The sequence below is a fragment of the Scyliorhinus torazame genome, chromosome 12 (assembly GCF_047496885.1).
Source record: "Scyliorhinus torazame isolate Kashiwa2021f chromosome 12, sScyTor2.1, whole genome shotgun sequence".
In the NCBI taxonomy this organism is placed as follows: Eukaryota; Metazoa; Chordata; class Chondrichthyes; order Carcharhiniformes; family Scyliorhinidae; genus Scyliorhinus; species Scyliorhinus torazame.
The window spans coordinates 222,334,446-222,348,907 of NC_092718.1; the positions used below are offsets into that span (position 1 = coordinate 222,334,446).

A 14,462-nucleotide genomic window follows, 5' to 3' on the forward strand; every position below is an offset into this window, starting at 1 on the left:
GTTATAGGACCTCGTCCTCTGGAGTAGCACTTCATCAAACATACAAAATTAGGAGCAGCAACCGGCCCCTCGACCCAGCCCTGCCATTCAACAAGACCGTTATTGTAGCCTCAACTCCACATTCCCTCCTACCTCCAATAACTGACTTTCCGCCCCTTGTTAATCAAGAATCTGTCGAGTTCTTCCTTAAATATAATCAGACACTCTGCTTCGACCGGCTTTTGAGGAAGAGAGTTCCAAAGAAAAATAATTCCCCTCGCCTGTCTTAAACAAGCAAAAATAATTAGTAAACAGTGACCCCTAGTTTGAGGTTCTCCCACAAGAGGAAACATCCTCTCCAAATCCACCCTGTCAAAACCCCTCAGGATCTTGGAGTTTTTAATCAAGACTCCACTTATAAATTACAGCCTCACCTGTCCAACCTTTCCTCATTCCTGGTATTAGTCTAATGAACTCTTTCTGATTGATTGATTGATTTGATTTATTGTCACATGTACCGAAGTACAGTGAAAAGTATTTTTCTGCGGCCGAGGGAACGTACACAGTACGGACATAGTAGACAAAGAGAATAATCGACAGAGAACACTGACAAATGGTACATCGACAAACAGTGATTGGTTACAGTGCGGAACAAGGGGCCACACAAAGCAAATACATGAGCAAGAGCAGCACAGGGCGTCGTGAATAGTGTTCTTACAGGGAACAGATCAGTCCGAGGGGGAGTCGTTGAGGAGTCTTGTAGCTGGGGGGGGGAAGAAGCTGTTCCTATGTCTGGATGTGCGGGATGTCTGAACAGCGTTTAACACATTTACACCCTTCCTTAAATAGTGAGATTCCAAATTTGGTCCCACCAATGTCCTGTACAACTGAATTATAACCTCCCTACTTTTGTCATCAATTCCCAAACAATAAACAGTAACATTCTGTTAGCTGCACCTGGATACCCACATTTTGTGATTCATGCACTAGAACTCCCAGACCCCCCCCCCCCCCCCCACCTCAGAGCTCTGCAATCTCTCACCATTTGGGTAATAAGCTTAATTCTTTATTCTTCCTGCCAAAATAAACAATTTCACATTTGCCCACATTATGCTCCATTTGCCAGATTTTTGCCACCCACCTAACCTATCTGTGTCCCTTTGCAGCCTCCCTACACCCTCTTCACAATTTACTTCCCTACCTATCTTTGGGCCAACAGCAAATTTAGCAACTGTACCTTCAGTCCCTTCATCTAAGTGATTGATATAATTGTAGGAAGTTGAGCCCCCAGCACTGTTCCCTGTGGCACACCACTCCTCACACCCTGCCAACCAGAAATTACCCATTTATGCCCACTCTGTTTCCTGTTAGCCAATCGTTAATCCATGCCCCCTACCCCGTGAGATTTATTTTTCCACAACAACCTTTTATGTGGCACCTTATCAAATGTCTTCTGGAAATCCAAGTACAGTGCATCCACTGGCCCCCCTTTATCTCAGCACATGTGATTCCTTCAAAGAATTCCAATAAATTGATTAAACATAATTTCCCTTTCACAAAACCCATGTTGACTCTCTGGCTGAAAAGTCTTGAATAATAGCTTCTGACATTTTCCTAAGACAGATGTTAGGCTAACTGGCCTGTAGTTTCCTGCATTGTCTCCCTCCCTTTTTGAACAAAAGAGTTACATTTGCTATTTTCCAATCTAATGGAACCTTCCCCAAATCTAGGGAGTTATGGAAAATTCAATCCCCCCGAACCACTTCTTTTAATACCCAAGAATGAAGCCCACCCGGAGCCAGGGATTTGTCAGCCCACAGACCCAACAATATACTCAGCACCACTGCCGTGTGGCACGGTGCTTAGCACTGCTGCCTCACAGTGCCAGGGATCTGGGTTCAATTCCAGCCTCAGGTGACTGTCTGTGCGGAGTCTGCACATCCTCCCCGTGTGTGCGTGGGTTTCCTCCGGGTGCTCCGGTTTCCTCCCACAGTCCAAAGATGCGGGTTAGGTGGATTGGCTGCGATAAATTGCCCTTAGTGTCCAAGGATGTGCAGATTAGGTGGGGTTACGGGGCTAGGATGCGGGATTGGGCCTAGGTAGGGTGCTCTTTCGGAGGGTCGGTTACCCCCCCCCCCGGCATGGACTGTTTATCATTTCCCACTTTAATGCATTCCTCTCTAGTCTTGTCTCCACTCTTCTTGGTTTACCACATCATCCCAAATTTGACCCCGTGTTATTTTAAACCCCTCTCTAGTTGTGCAGCTAGAATACCAGGCCCAGCACGGTTCAGGTATAGATATTCCCAACGGCACAGCCCCCACTTTCTCCGATACTGGTGCCAGTTTCCCACAATCCGGAACCCACTTCTCCCCACACCGTGAACACTTATTTGTGTGGCTAATCTTGTGTGCCCTCTGCCAATTGCAACAGATTGTGGTAATAATCCAGAAATTATTATCTTTGAGGTTCTGCTTAATTTGGTGCCAAGTTCCTCACACTGATGACGCAGAACATCCCTCTTTGTCCTGCTTGTGTCATGGTACCTACATCGACCACAGAAACCTGATCCTGTCCTCCTCCTCTATGAGCTCCTCTATAACCCTGAGCGAGGAATCCTGTCAGCAACATAGCCGCCTCGACACTTGCTCTTTGCTACAGAGAACAATGTCAATCCCCCCCAGCACCATGGTCAGTGAGCCCACCCTCCCCGCAGCCCCCCCACCCGCCCCGCAGCCCCCCCACCCGCCCCGCAGCCCCCCCACCCGCCGCGCAGCCCCCCCACCCTCCCCGCAGCCCCCCCACCCTCCCCGCAGCCCCCCCACCCTCCCCGCAGCCCCCCCACCCTCCCCGCAGCCCCCCCACCCTCCCCGCAGCCCCCCCACCCTCCCCGCGGCCCCCCCACCCTCCCCGCGGCCCCCCCACCCTCCCCGCGGCCCCCCCACCCTCCCCGCGGCCCCCCCACCCTCCCCGCGGCCCCCCCACCCTCCCCACGGCCCCCCCACCCTCCCCGCGGCCCTCCCCACCCTCCCCGCGGCCACCTCACCCTCCCCGCGGCCCTCCCCGCCCTCCCCGCGGCCCCCCCACCCTCCCCGCGGCCCTCCCCACCCTCCCCGCGGCCCTCCCCACCCTCCCCGCGGCCCTCCCCACCCTCCCCGCGGCCCTCCCCACCCTCCCCGCGGCCCTCCCCACCCTCCCCGCGGCCCTCCCCACCCTCCCCGCGGCCCTCCCCGCGGCCCCCCCACCCTCCCCGCGGCCCCCCCCACCCTCCCCGCGGCCCCCCCACCCTCCAACTTTATTCACCAAAATCTATCAGCATAACCTTCCGTTCCCGCCTCCCTCACGTTTATCTAATGTCTGCTACTCTCTTCACCCACTCCCTGTGACCGACACCGAGATAGTTTCAGACTGTTGGGGGAGAGATGGGAGATTCCTGCTGCGGCCAGGCCAGTTGCAAGTGGAGGCTGTCAGTGGGCTGACGGGACGTCTGTTTGAGAGTTCCACTGTCTCACAAGATTTCTGCACAACCTGCCTCTTAAATGATTTGTTATAGAATCCCTACAGCGCAGAAGGAGGCCATTGAGCCTATCAAGCCTGTACTGACCCTCTGAAAGAGCACCCGACCCAGGACCTCTCTCCCTCCCTATCCCTGTAACACCACCCGACCTGCACATCTTTGGGCATATATACTGTTATGGAAGAGGTGTTTTCAGAACCCCAAAATGTATCATGGCGTTCAACCAACTCTTCCCCCCCCCCCCCCCCCTTTAATGGATTGTTGCTTTTGAAGCACACGGCTTGTTCCCCAGGTGTGGGATTACAATTCTGGACACGTGGTTTTTAAAACAAAACAATGTTTATTCCATGAACTCAAATTAACCTTTTAAATAAACATTGGATCTCTTACCAGCCCTTCAAAGATAACCCCGAAAATAATACAACACTACCCAATCCTGCAAACTGTTCCTTTACACATCCAAAAGACTTAACAAATCCTTCAAACAGAAGCACATTAGATTTATATTCAATACTGAGACCTTTTTACAATTCCGATTTCACCAAAGGATTAAGAGATAGTCCTTCATGGCAGAGATCACCAGCAATGCAGCTCACAGCCAAAAATACAGTCGCACCCAAGCTGCCGTCTCAAACTAAAACCCAAAAAGCCGAAGTGAGCTCGGCTCCCCCCCCCTCCTGTGACATCACTTCAGTAATATGATCAGCTTCATTTCTTAAAGGTACATTTCTTAAACATCCAATTCTTAAAGGCACTCACATGACAATACCACGTCACTGTTTTAAAAATAAAGGGTCCCTCGTTTAAGACGGGATGAGAAGGAATTTGAGAGGGTGGTTTCCTCAAAAGGCGGTAGAAGCAGAATCTTTGAATATGTTTAAGGCAGAGCTGGATCGATTCTTCATTAGCAAAGCGGTGAAAGGTTGTCGGGTGGGGGGGGGGGTCAGCAGGAAAGTAGGGTGGAGCTCACAATCCAGCTGCAATCTTCTTTTTTTAAAAATATATTTATTAAAGTTTTTTAACACAATTTTTCTCCCTTACAAACACTAACCCCCCCCCCGTAACAAAAAAAAAACGAGAAATCGCGCAGAGCAAGATATATACATGGCAAAATGATATATTTACACAGCTTTGTACACTGGCCCTCACCCGTACGTGCCAGTTTCCCCAACCCTTCATGTTATCTCTTGCTCATCCACCCTCCCAGGCAGTCCCCCCTTCCCCCCCCCCCCCCCGCTCCTCCCCCCCCCCCCCCCCCCCCCCCCCCCCCCCCCCCAAGGTTGCTGCTGCTGACCGACCTTCATCTAACGCTCTGCGAGATAGTCTAGGAACGGTTGCCACCGCCTGTAGAACCCCTGCGCAGACCCTCTCAAGGCGAACTTAATCCTCTCCAACTTTATGAACCCAGCCATGTCATTTATCCAGGCCACCAGGCTGGGGGGCTTCGCCTCCTTCCACATTAGCAAGATCCTTCGACGGGCTACTAGGGACGCAAAGGCCAGAATGCTGGCCTCTTTCGCTTCCTGCACTCCCGGTTCGTCCACTACTCCAAATATTGCTAGCCCCCAGCTTGGCTTGACCCGGACTTTCACCACCTGAGATATTGCTCCCGCCACTCCTCTCCAGAACCCCTCCAGTGCCGGGCATGACCAAAACATATGGACATGGTTCGCCGGGCTCCCTGAGCACCTTCCACATTTGTCCTCTACCCCAAAGAACCTACTCAACCTCGCCACCGTCAAGTGCGCTCTGTGGACCACCTTAAATTGTATCAGGCTGAGCCTGGCACATGAGGAGGAGGAATTAACCCTACCTAGGGCATCAGCCCACAGCCCTTCCTCGATCTCCTCCCCCAGCTCCTCCTCCCATTTACCCTTCAACTCTTCTACCAGCGCTTCCCCCTCTTCTTTCAACTCCTGGTGTATTTCCGACACCTTGCCCTCCCCGACCCATACACCCGAGATCACCCTATCTTGAACTTCTTGTGACGGGAGCAATGGGAATTCCCTCACCTGTCGCCTCACAAAAGCCCTCACCTGCATATATCTAAAGGCATTTCCCGGGGGTAACTCTAACTTCTCCTCCAGTGCCCCTAGGCTCGCAAACGTCCCGTCGATGAACAGGTCCCCCATTCTTCCAATCCCCGCCCAATGCCAGCTCTGGAACCCCCCGTCCATCTTCCCCGGGACAAACCGGTGGTTACCCCTGATCGGGGACCACACCGATGCTCCCATTGCACCCCGGTGCCGTCTCCACTGGCCCCAGATCCTGAGCGTTGCCGCCACCACCGGGCTCGTGGTATACTTTGTCGGCGAGAGCGGCAGCGGTGCCGTCACCAACGCCCCCAGGCTCGTTCCTTTACAGGACGCCATCTCCATCCTCTTCCATGCCGCCCCCTCTCCCTCCATCACCCACTTGCGGATCATCGCCACATTTGCTGCCCAGTAGTAGCTCCCCAGGTTTGGCAGCGCCAACCCTCCTCGGCCCCTACTGCGTTCCAGGAACCCTCTCCTTACTCTCGGGGTCTTATTCGCCCACACAAACCCCATAATACTCCTGCCTACTCTCCTAAAAAAGGCCTTAGTGATCATGATGGGAAGGCACTGAAACACAAACAGAAACCTCGGAAGGAGCACCATTTTGACCGACTGCACTCTACCCGCCAGCGAGAGCGGTAACATGTCCCATCTTTTGAAATCCTCCTCCATTTGCTCCACCAACCTCGTCAGATTCAGTTTATGTCGGGTCCCCCAACTCCTGGCTATCTGGATCCCCAGATACCGAAAGCTCCCCTCCGCCCTCCTCAGCGGTAGGTCCCCTATCCCTCTTTCTTGGTCCCCCGCCTGTAATACAAAGAGCTCACTCTTCCCTACATTGAGCTTATAGCCCGAAAACTCCCAAAACTCCCTTAGAGTCTGCATGACCTCCACCATCCCCTCCATTGGATCCGCCACGTACAGCAACAGGTCATCCGCATATAGCGACACCCGATGCTCTTCTCCCCCTCGGACCACCCCCCTCCATTTATTAGACTCCCTCAATGACATGGCCAATGGTTCGATCGCCAATGCGAACGACAGGGGGGACAGGGGGCACCCCTGCCTCGTCCCTCGGTACAGTCGAAAGTACTCCGACCTCCGCCGGTTCGTCACTACACTCGCCATCGGGGCTCTGTAAAGGAGCTTAACCCAGCTGATAAACCCTACCCCGAACCCAAACCTATGCAGCATCTCCCAGAGGTACTCCCACTCTACTCGGTCCAAGGCCTTCTCCACGTCCATAGCTGCCACTATCTCCGCCTCTCCCTCCTCCGTTGGCATCATTATCATGTTTAAGAGCCGCCGCACATTGGTGTTTAGTTGCCTGCCCTTTACAAATCCCGTCTGGTCCTCGTGGATTACCCCTGGGACACAGTCCTCGATCCTCGTGGCCAGCACTTTTGCCAGCAACTTTGCATCCACATTGAGGAGCGAGATCAGCCTGTCCGATCCACATTGCAGTGGGTCCTTGTCCCGCTTTAGGATCAAAGAAATTGTCGCTTCCGACATTGTCGGGGGCAGGGTCCCCTCCTCTCTTGCCTCATTAAAGGTCCTCACCAGTAGCGGGGCCTACAGGTCTGCGTACTTCCTGTAGAACTCCACCGGGAATCCGTCCGGTCCCGGGGCCTTCCCCGCCTGCATGCTCCCCAAACCCTTGCTCAGCTCCTCCAACCCAATTGGTGCCCCCAAACCAGCCACCTATTGCTCCTCCACCCTTGGGAATCTCAGCTGATCTAGGAATCGTCTCATCCCCTCTTCCCCCGCTGGGGTCTGGGATCTGGACAGTTCTTCATAAAAGGCCTTGTTTATTTTCGTCGCACTCCGAACCGTGGCTCCCCTTCCATCTTTGACTCCCCCTATTTCCCTCGCTGCCATCCTCTTACGGAGCTGGTGTGCCAGCATCCGACTAGCCTTTTCCCCATACTTGTAGGTCGCCCCCTGCGCTTTCCTCCACTGTACCTCCGCCTTCCCTGTGGTCAGCAGGTCAAACTCCGTCTGGAGCCGTCGTCTTTCCCCAAGTAATCTTTCCTCCGGGGCCTCTGCGTATCTCCTGTCCACTCTCAAAATCTCCCCCACTAACCGCTCCCTTTCCATACCCTCTGTCTTCTCCCTGTGAGCCCTAATGGAAATTAGCTCTCCCCTGATCACCGCCTTCAACGCCTCCCATACCACCCCCACCTCCCCGTTGTCGTTGGCCTCCAAGCACCTTTCGATACACCCCCTCGCCTTCCCACACACCACCTCGTCCGCCAGCAGTCCCACATCCAGCCGCCACAACGGGCGTTGGTCCCTCTCCTCTCCCAGCTCCAGTTCCACCCAATGCGGGGCATGGTCCGAAACGACTATAGCCGAATACTCCGTCCCCTCCACCCTCGGGATGAGCGCCCTACCCAGAACAAAGAAATCTATCCGGGAGTAGGCTTTGTGTACATGGGAGAAGAAAGAAAATTCCCTGGCCTGAGGCCATGCAAACCGCCATGGGTCCACTCCCCCCATCTGATCCATAAACCCCCGAAGTACCTCGGCCGCCGCCGGCCTCTTTCCAGTCCTTGATTTGGAGCGGTCCAGTGCTGGATCCAACACTGTATTGAAGTCCCCTCCCATTATCAGGCCTTCTATCTCCAGGTCCGGAATGCGCCCCAACATGCGCTTCATGAATCCTGCATCATCCCAGTTCGGGGCGTATACGTTTACCAACACCACCCACGTCCCTTGCAGCCTACCGCTCACCATTACATAGCGCCCCCCATTGTCCGCTACAATAGTCTTGGCCTCAAATGACACCCGCTTTCCCACCAATATTGCCACCCCTCTATTCTTCGCGTCCAGTCCCGAGTGGAATACCTGTCCTACCCATCCCTTTCTTAACCTGACCTGGTCCGCCACCTTCAGGTGAGTCTCTTAGAGCATGGCCACGTCCGCCTTCAATCCCTTTAAGTGCGCGAACACTCGAGCCCTCTTCACCGGCCCATTCAGGCCCCTCACATTCCACTTTATCAGCCGGATTGGAGGGGCTCTCAACCCCCCCCCCCCCCCCCCCCCCCCCCCCCCCCCCCCATGCCCCGCCGACTAGCCATCTCCTTTTTTGGGCCAGTCCCGTGTCCACGCCTCCCTCACCCTCCAGTCCCCCAGAGGGGGGACCCCCGTCCCGACCACCTCTTCTGTGTCCCATTCCCTTTCGGCCAGTGCAGCAGCAACCCTTTCCCCCCCCCCCCCCCCCTCCCCTCCCCCCCCTCTAGACCCCTGCCTAGCCAGCTGCAAGCTTCTTGAATGGTGGAGCAGAGTCAAGGGGCCGAGTGGCCACCTCCTCCTGATTCATGTGTTTGAATATCAAATAACAAATCTGCGCCATGAGTATCAAAATAGTGGGCCTGAAAACCTACTCTTTACCTACTCTTTACCTACTCTTTACCTACTCTTTACCTACTCTTTACCTACTCTTTACCTACTCTTTACCATGCCAGTTGAGCCCTTTGATGGATTGAAACAGTTCAATCCCTGGGTGCTTTGCCTCAGGAGAACCATCACAAAGCCAATTGTGAAAGAAACTCTGCAGGATGCACTTTTCGGACCCTGTTGCAGGCAGCGGCGTTCTTCAGGAACATCCCTGTTTCCTTGAGAATTTAGACCCTTCTGCCCTTGTACAATCTCCAATAAGGAAACCCCGATCGGTGGGCCAACGAGAAACCCAAAACGTGGCTGAGGAAGAAGAGCTGATCCCGAATAGGACTGACTGAATTCCCCAACCGGCAGATACCAGCACAAAGAAAACCCCACTTTGCTGAGTTACCATGCCTAACATGCACCCTAACTTCCAGATTGAATTTTAGGAAAACTAATGTGCATTATATTTGGAAAGATTATGATAGGCCCCCCTCTGTACAGAATAAAACTGATTACAGAGCAACTAACATTGAGAAACACGCACACCTCTTTGATTCCGATAGGGAGTTGGAAAACCTTAGGAAGAACTTGGGGGGGTGTGGGGAGGGGGGTCTCCAGGTCCGTGGTCGGAAGGGAAAGAAGATGCAGAGACCTCCCTTGTTTCCCGAGTTCCCAGCTCTGTCACCGGCCAGTCTCCCATCTCCCTGCTCCTCGCACCATCACTCCTCAAACAGCAAGACGTGGCATGTTGCAGCCCTGGCTGTGACCCCAACCCTGCCACAGTTGAAGCCCCCACTGCCATTCGCAGCCTTGTCTCTCACAGGAGGCAGCTGCTTCTGCAGCAGCCCGGTGGAATATCTGAAACTGGACACTGGAGAAAGAGGATGAAATGGGTATTTCAGCAACGGGAGCGAGGGTGAAACTGGACCAGGGAGAGGTTGAGGTTCTCTGCCCCACTCTGTGTGCAGCAGTCGTCTCCTGAATCAGCAGCGTTTGTGTGCGCTCAGTTCTTTGTCATTGTAATTTGGGAACAAAACTCACAGCTAAACACTTTCAATCTTCATCTGACAGAACGAATATATGAAGGATGACTTTCTGCTCAAAATTGAAACTTGGCACAAGTCTGACATGGGAAACACAGAGAATGTGAGTAACAAGCCTGTCCGCACCAGTACTGTACCCCAGTGTTATACAGTGACAGACCCATCCCCACCAGTACTGTACCCCAGTGTTATACAGTGACAGACCCGTCCCCACCAGTACTGTACCCCAGTGTTATACAGACACAGACCCGTCCCCACCAGTACTGTATCCCAGTGTTACACAGTGACAGACCCATCCCCACCAGTACTGTACCCCAGTGTTATACAGTGACACCCATCCCCACCAGTACTGTACCCCTGTGTTATACAGTGACAGACCCGTCCCCACCAGTACTGTACCCCAGTGTTATCCAGTGACAGACCCATCCCCACCAGTACTGTACCCCAGTGTTATACAGCGACAGACCCGTCCCCACCAGTACTGTACCCCAGTGTTATACAGTGACAGGCCCTTCCCCACCAGTACTGTACCCCAGTGTTATACAGTGACAGACCCTTCCCCACCAGTACTGTATCCCAGTGTTATACAGTGACAGACACGTCCCCACCAGTACTGTACCCCAGTGTTATACAGTGACAGACCCTTCCCCACCAGTACTGTATCCCAGTGTTATACAGTGACAGACCCTTCCCCACCAGTACTGTACCCCAGTGTTATACAGTGACAGACCCGTCCCCACCAGTACTGTACCCCAGTGTTATACAGTGACAGACCCGTCCCCACCAGTACTGTACCCCAGTGTTATACAGTGACAGACCCGTCCCCACCAGTACTGTACCCCAGTGTTATACAGCGACAGACCCGTCCCCACCAGTACTGTACCCCAGTGTTATACAGTGACAGACCCGTCCCCACCAGTACTGTACGCCAGTGTTATACAGTGACAGACCCGTCCCCACCAGTACTGTACCCCAGTGTTATACAGTGACAGACCCGTCCCCACCAGTACTGTACCCCAGTGTTATACAGTGACAGACCCGTCCCCACCAGTACTGTACCCCAGTGTTATACAGTGACAGACCCGTCCCCACCAGTACTGTACCCCAGTGTTATACAGTGACAGACCCGTCGCCACCAGTACTGGACCCCAGTGTTATACAGTGACAGACCCATCCCCACCAGTACTGTACCCCAGTGTTATACAGTGACAGACCCGTCCCCACCAGTACTGTACCCCAGTGTTATACAGTGACAGACCCGTCCCCACCAGTACTGTACCCCAGTGTTATACAGTGACAGACCCTTCCCCACCAGTACTGTACCCCAGTGTTATACAGTGACGGACCCGTCCCCACCAGTACTGTACCCCAGTGTTATACAGTGACAGACCCGTCCCCACCAGTACTGTACCCCAGTGTTATACAGTGACGGACCCGTCCCCACCAGTACTGTACCCCAGTGTTATACAGTGACAGACCCGTCCCCACCAGTACTGTACCCCAGTGTTACACAGTGACTGACCCGTCCCCACCAGTACTGTACCCCAGTGTTATACAGTGACAGACCCGTCCCCACCAGTACTGTACCCCAGTGTTATACAGTGACAGACCCGTCCCCACCAGTACTGTACCCCAGTGTTATACAGTGACAGACCCGTCCCCACCAGTACTGTATCCCAGTGTTATACAGTGACAGACCCGTCCCCACCAGTACTGTACCCCAGTGTTATACAGTGACAGACCCGTCCCCACCAGTACTGTACCCCAGTGTTATACAGTGACAGACGCGTCCCCACCAGTACTGTACCCCAATGTTACACAGTGACAGACCCACCCCCACCAGTACTGTACCCCAGTGTTATACAGTGACAGACCCGTCCCCACCAGTACTGTACCCCAGTGTTATACAGTGACAGACCCGTCCCCACCAGTACTGTATCCCAGTGTTATACAGTGACAGACCCGTCCCCACCAGTACTGTATCCCAGTGTTATACAGTGACAGACCCGTCCCCACCAGTACTGTACCCCAGTGTTATACAGTGACAGACCCGTCCCCACCAGTACTGTACCCCAGTGTTATACAGTGACAGACCCGTCCCCACCAGTACTGTACCCCAGTGTTATACAGTGACAGACCCGTCCCCACCAGTACTGTATCCCAGTGTTATACAGTGACAGACCCGTCCCCACCAGTACTGTACCCCAGTGTTATACAGTGACAGACCCGTCCCCACCAGTACTGTACCCCAGTGTTATACAGTGACAGACGCGTCCCCACCAGTACTGTACCCCAATGTTACACAGTGACAGACCCACCCCCACCAGTACTGTACCCCAGTGTTATACAGTGACAGACCCGTCCCCACCAGTACTGTACCCCAGTGTTATACAGTGACAGACCCGTCCCCACCAGTACTGTATCCCAGTGTTATACAGTGACAGACCCGTCCCCACCAGTACTGTATCCCAGTGTTATACAGTGACAGACCCGTCCCCACCAGTACTGTACCCCAGTGTTATACAGTGACAGACCCGTCCCCACCAGTACTGTACCCCAGTGTTATACAGTGACAGACCCGTCCCCACCAGTACTGTACCCCAGTGTTATACAGTGACAGACCCGTCCCCACCAGTACTGTACCCCAGTGTTCTACAGTGACAGACACGTCCCCACCAGTACTGTACCCCAGTGTTATACAGTGACAGACCCGTCCCCACCAGTACTGTACCCCAGTGTTATACAGGGACAAACCCGTTCCCACCAGTACTGTACCCCAGTGTTATACAGTGACAGACACGTCCCCACCAGTACTGTACCCCAGTGTTATACAGTGACAGACCCGTCCCCACCAGTACTGTACCCCAGTGTTATACAGGGACAGACGCATCCCCACCAGTACTGTACCCCAGTGTTATACAGTGACAGACCTGTCCCCACCAGTACTGTACCCCAGTGTTATACAGGGACAAACCCGTCCCCACCAGTACTGTACCCCAGTGTTATACAGGGACAGACCCAGCCCCACCAGTACTGTACCCCAGTGTTATACAGTGACAGACCTGTCCCCACCAGTACTGTACCCCAGTGTTATACAGTAACAGACCCATCCCCACCAGTACTGTACCCCAGTGTTATACAGGGACAAACCCGTCCCCACCAATACTGTACCCCAGTGTTATACAGTGACAGACACGTCCCCACCAGTACTGTACCCCAGTGTTCTACAGTGACAGACCCGTCCCCACCAGTACTGTACCCCAGTGTTATACAGTGACAGACGCGTCCCCACCAGTACTGTACCCCAGTGTTATATAGTGACAGACCCGTCCCCACCAGTACTGTACCCCAGTGTTATACAGTGACAGACCCGTCCCCACCAGTACTGTACCCCAGTGTTATCCAGTGACAGACCCATCCCCACCAGTACTGTACCCCAGTGTTATACAGCGACAGACCCGTCCCCACCAGTACTGTACCCCAGTGTTATACAGTGACAGGCCCTTCCCCACCAGTACTGTACCCCAGTGTTATACAGTGACAGACCCTTCCCCACCAGTACTGTATCCCAGTGTTATACAGTGACAGACACGTCCCCACCAGTACTGTACCCCAGTGTTATACAGTGACAGACCCTTCCCCACCAGTACTGTATCCCAGTGTTATACAGTGACAGACCCTTCCCCACCAGTACTGTACCCCAGTGTTATACAGTGACAGACCCGTCCCCACCAGTACTGTACCCCAGTGTTATACAGTGACAGACCCGTCCCCACCAGTACTGTACCCCAGTGTTATACAGTGACAGACCCGTCCCCACCAGTACTGTACCCCAGTGTTATACAGCGACAGACCCGTCCCCACCAGTACTGTACCCCAGTGTTATACAGTGACAGACCCGTCCCCACCAGTACTGTACCCCAGTGTTATACAGTGACAGACCCGTCCCCACCAGTACTGTACCCCAGTGTTATACAGTGACAGACCCGTCCCCACCAGTACTGTACCCCAGTGTTATACAGTGACAGACCCGTCCCCACCAGTACTGTACCCCAGTGTTATACAGTGACAGACCCGTCCCCACCAGTACTGTACCCCAGTGTTATACAGTGACAGACCCGTCGCCACCAGTACTGGACCCCAGTGTTATACAGTGACAGACCCATCCCCACCAGTACTGTACCCCAGTGTTATACAGTGACAGACCCGTCCCCACCAGTACTGTACCCCAGTGTTATACAGTGACAGACCCGTCCCCACCAGTACTGTATCCCAGTGTTATACAGTGACAGACCCGTCCCCACCAGTACTGTACCCCAGTGTTATACAGTGACAGACCCGTCCCCACCAGTACTGTACCCCAGTGTTATACAGTGACAGACGCGTCCCCACCAGTACTGTACCCCAATGTTACACAGTGACAGACCCACCCCCACCAGTACTGTACCCCAGTGTTATACAGTGACAGACCCGTCCCCACCAGTACTGTACCCCAGTGTT

The 14,462-nt window shown here is 53.8% G+C and overlaps 1 protein-coding gene across 1 annotated transcript in view; it reads left to right on the forward strand.

Moving 5' to 3' along the window:
• pitpnab (phosphatidylinositol transfer protein, alpha b) overlaps positions 1–14,462 on the forward strand; it is an 83,180-nt gene that overhangs the window by 32,955 nt on the left and 35,763 nt on the right. Inside the window, exon 5 of the mRNA XM_072469990.1 lies at positions 9,991–10,065. Within this exon, the coding sequence (XP_072326091.1) occupies positions 9,991–10,065 (75 nt within the window). The remainder of the gene's footprint in view (positions 1–9,990; positions 10,066–14,462) is intronic.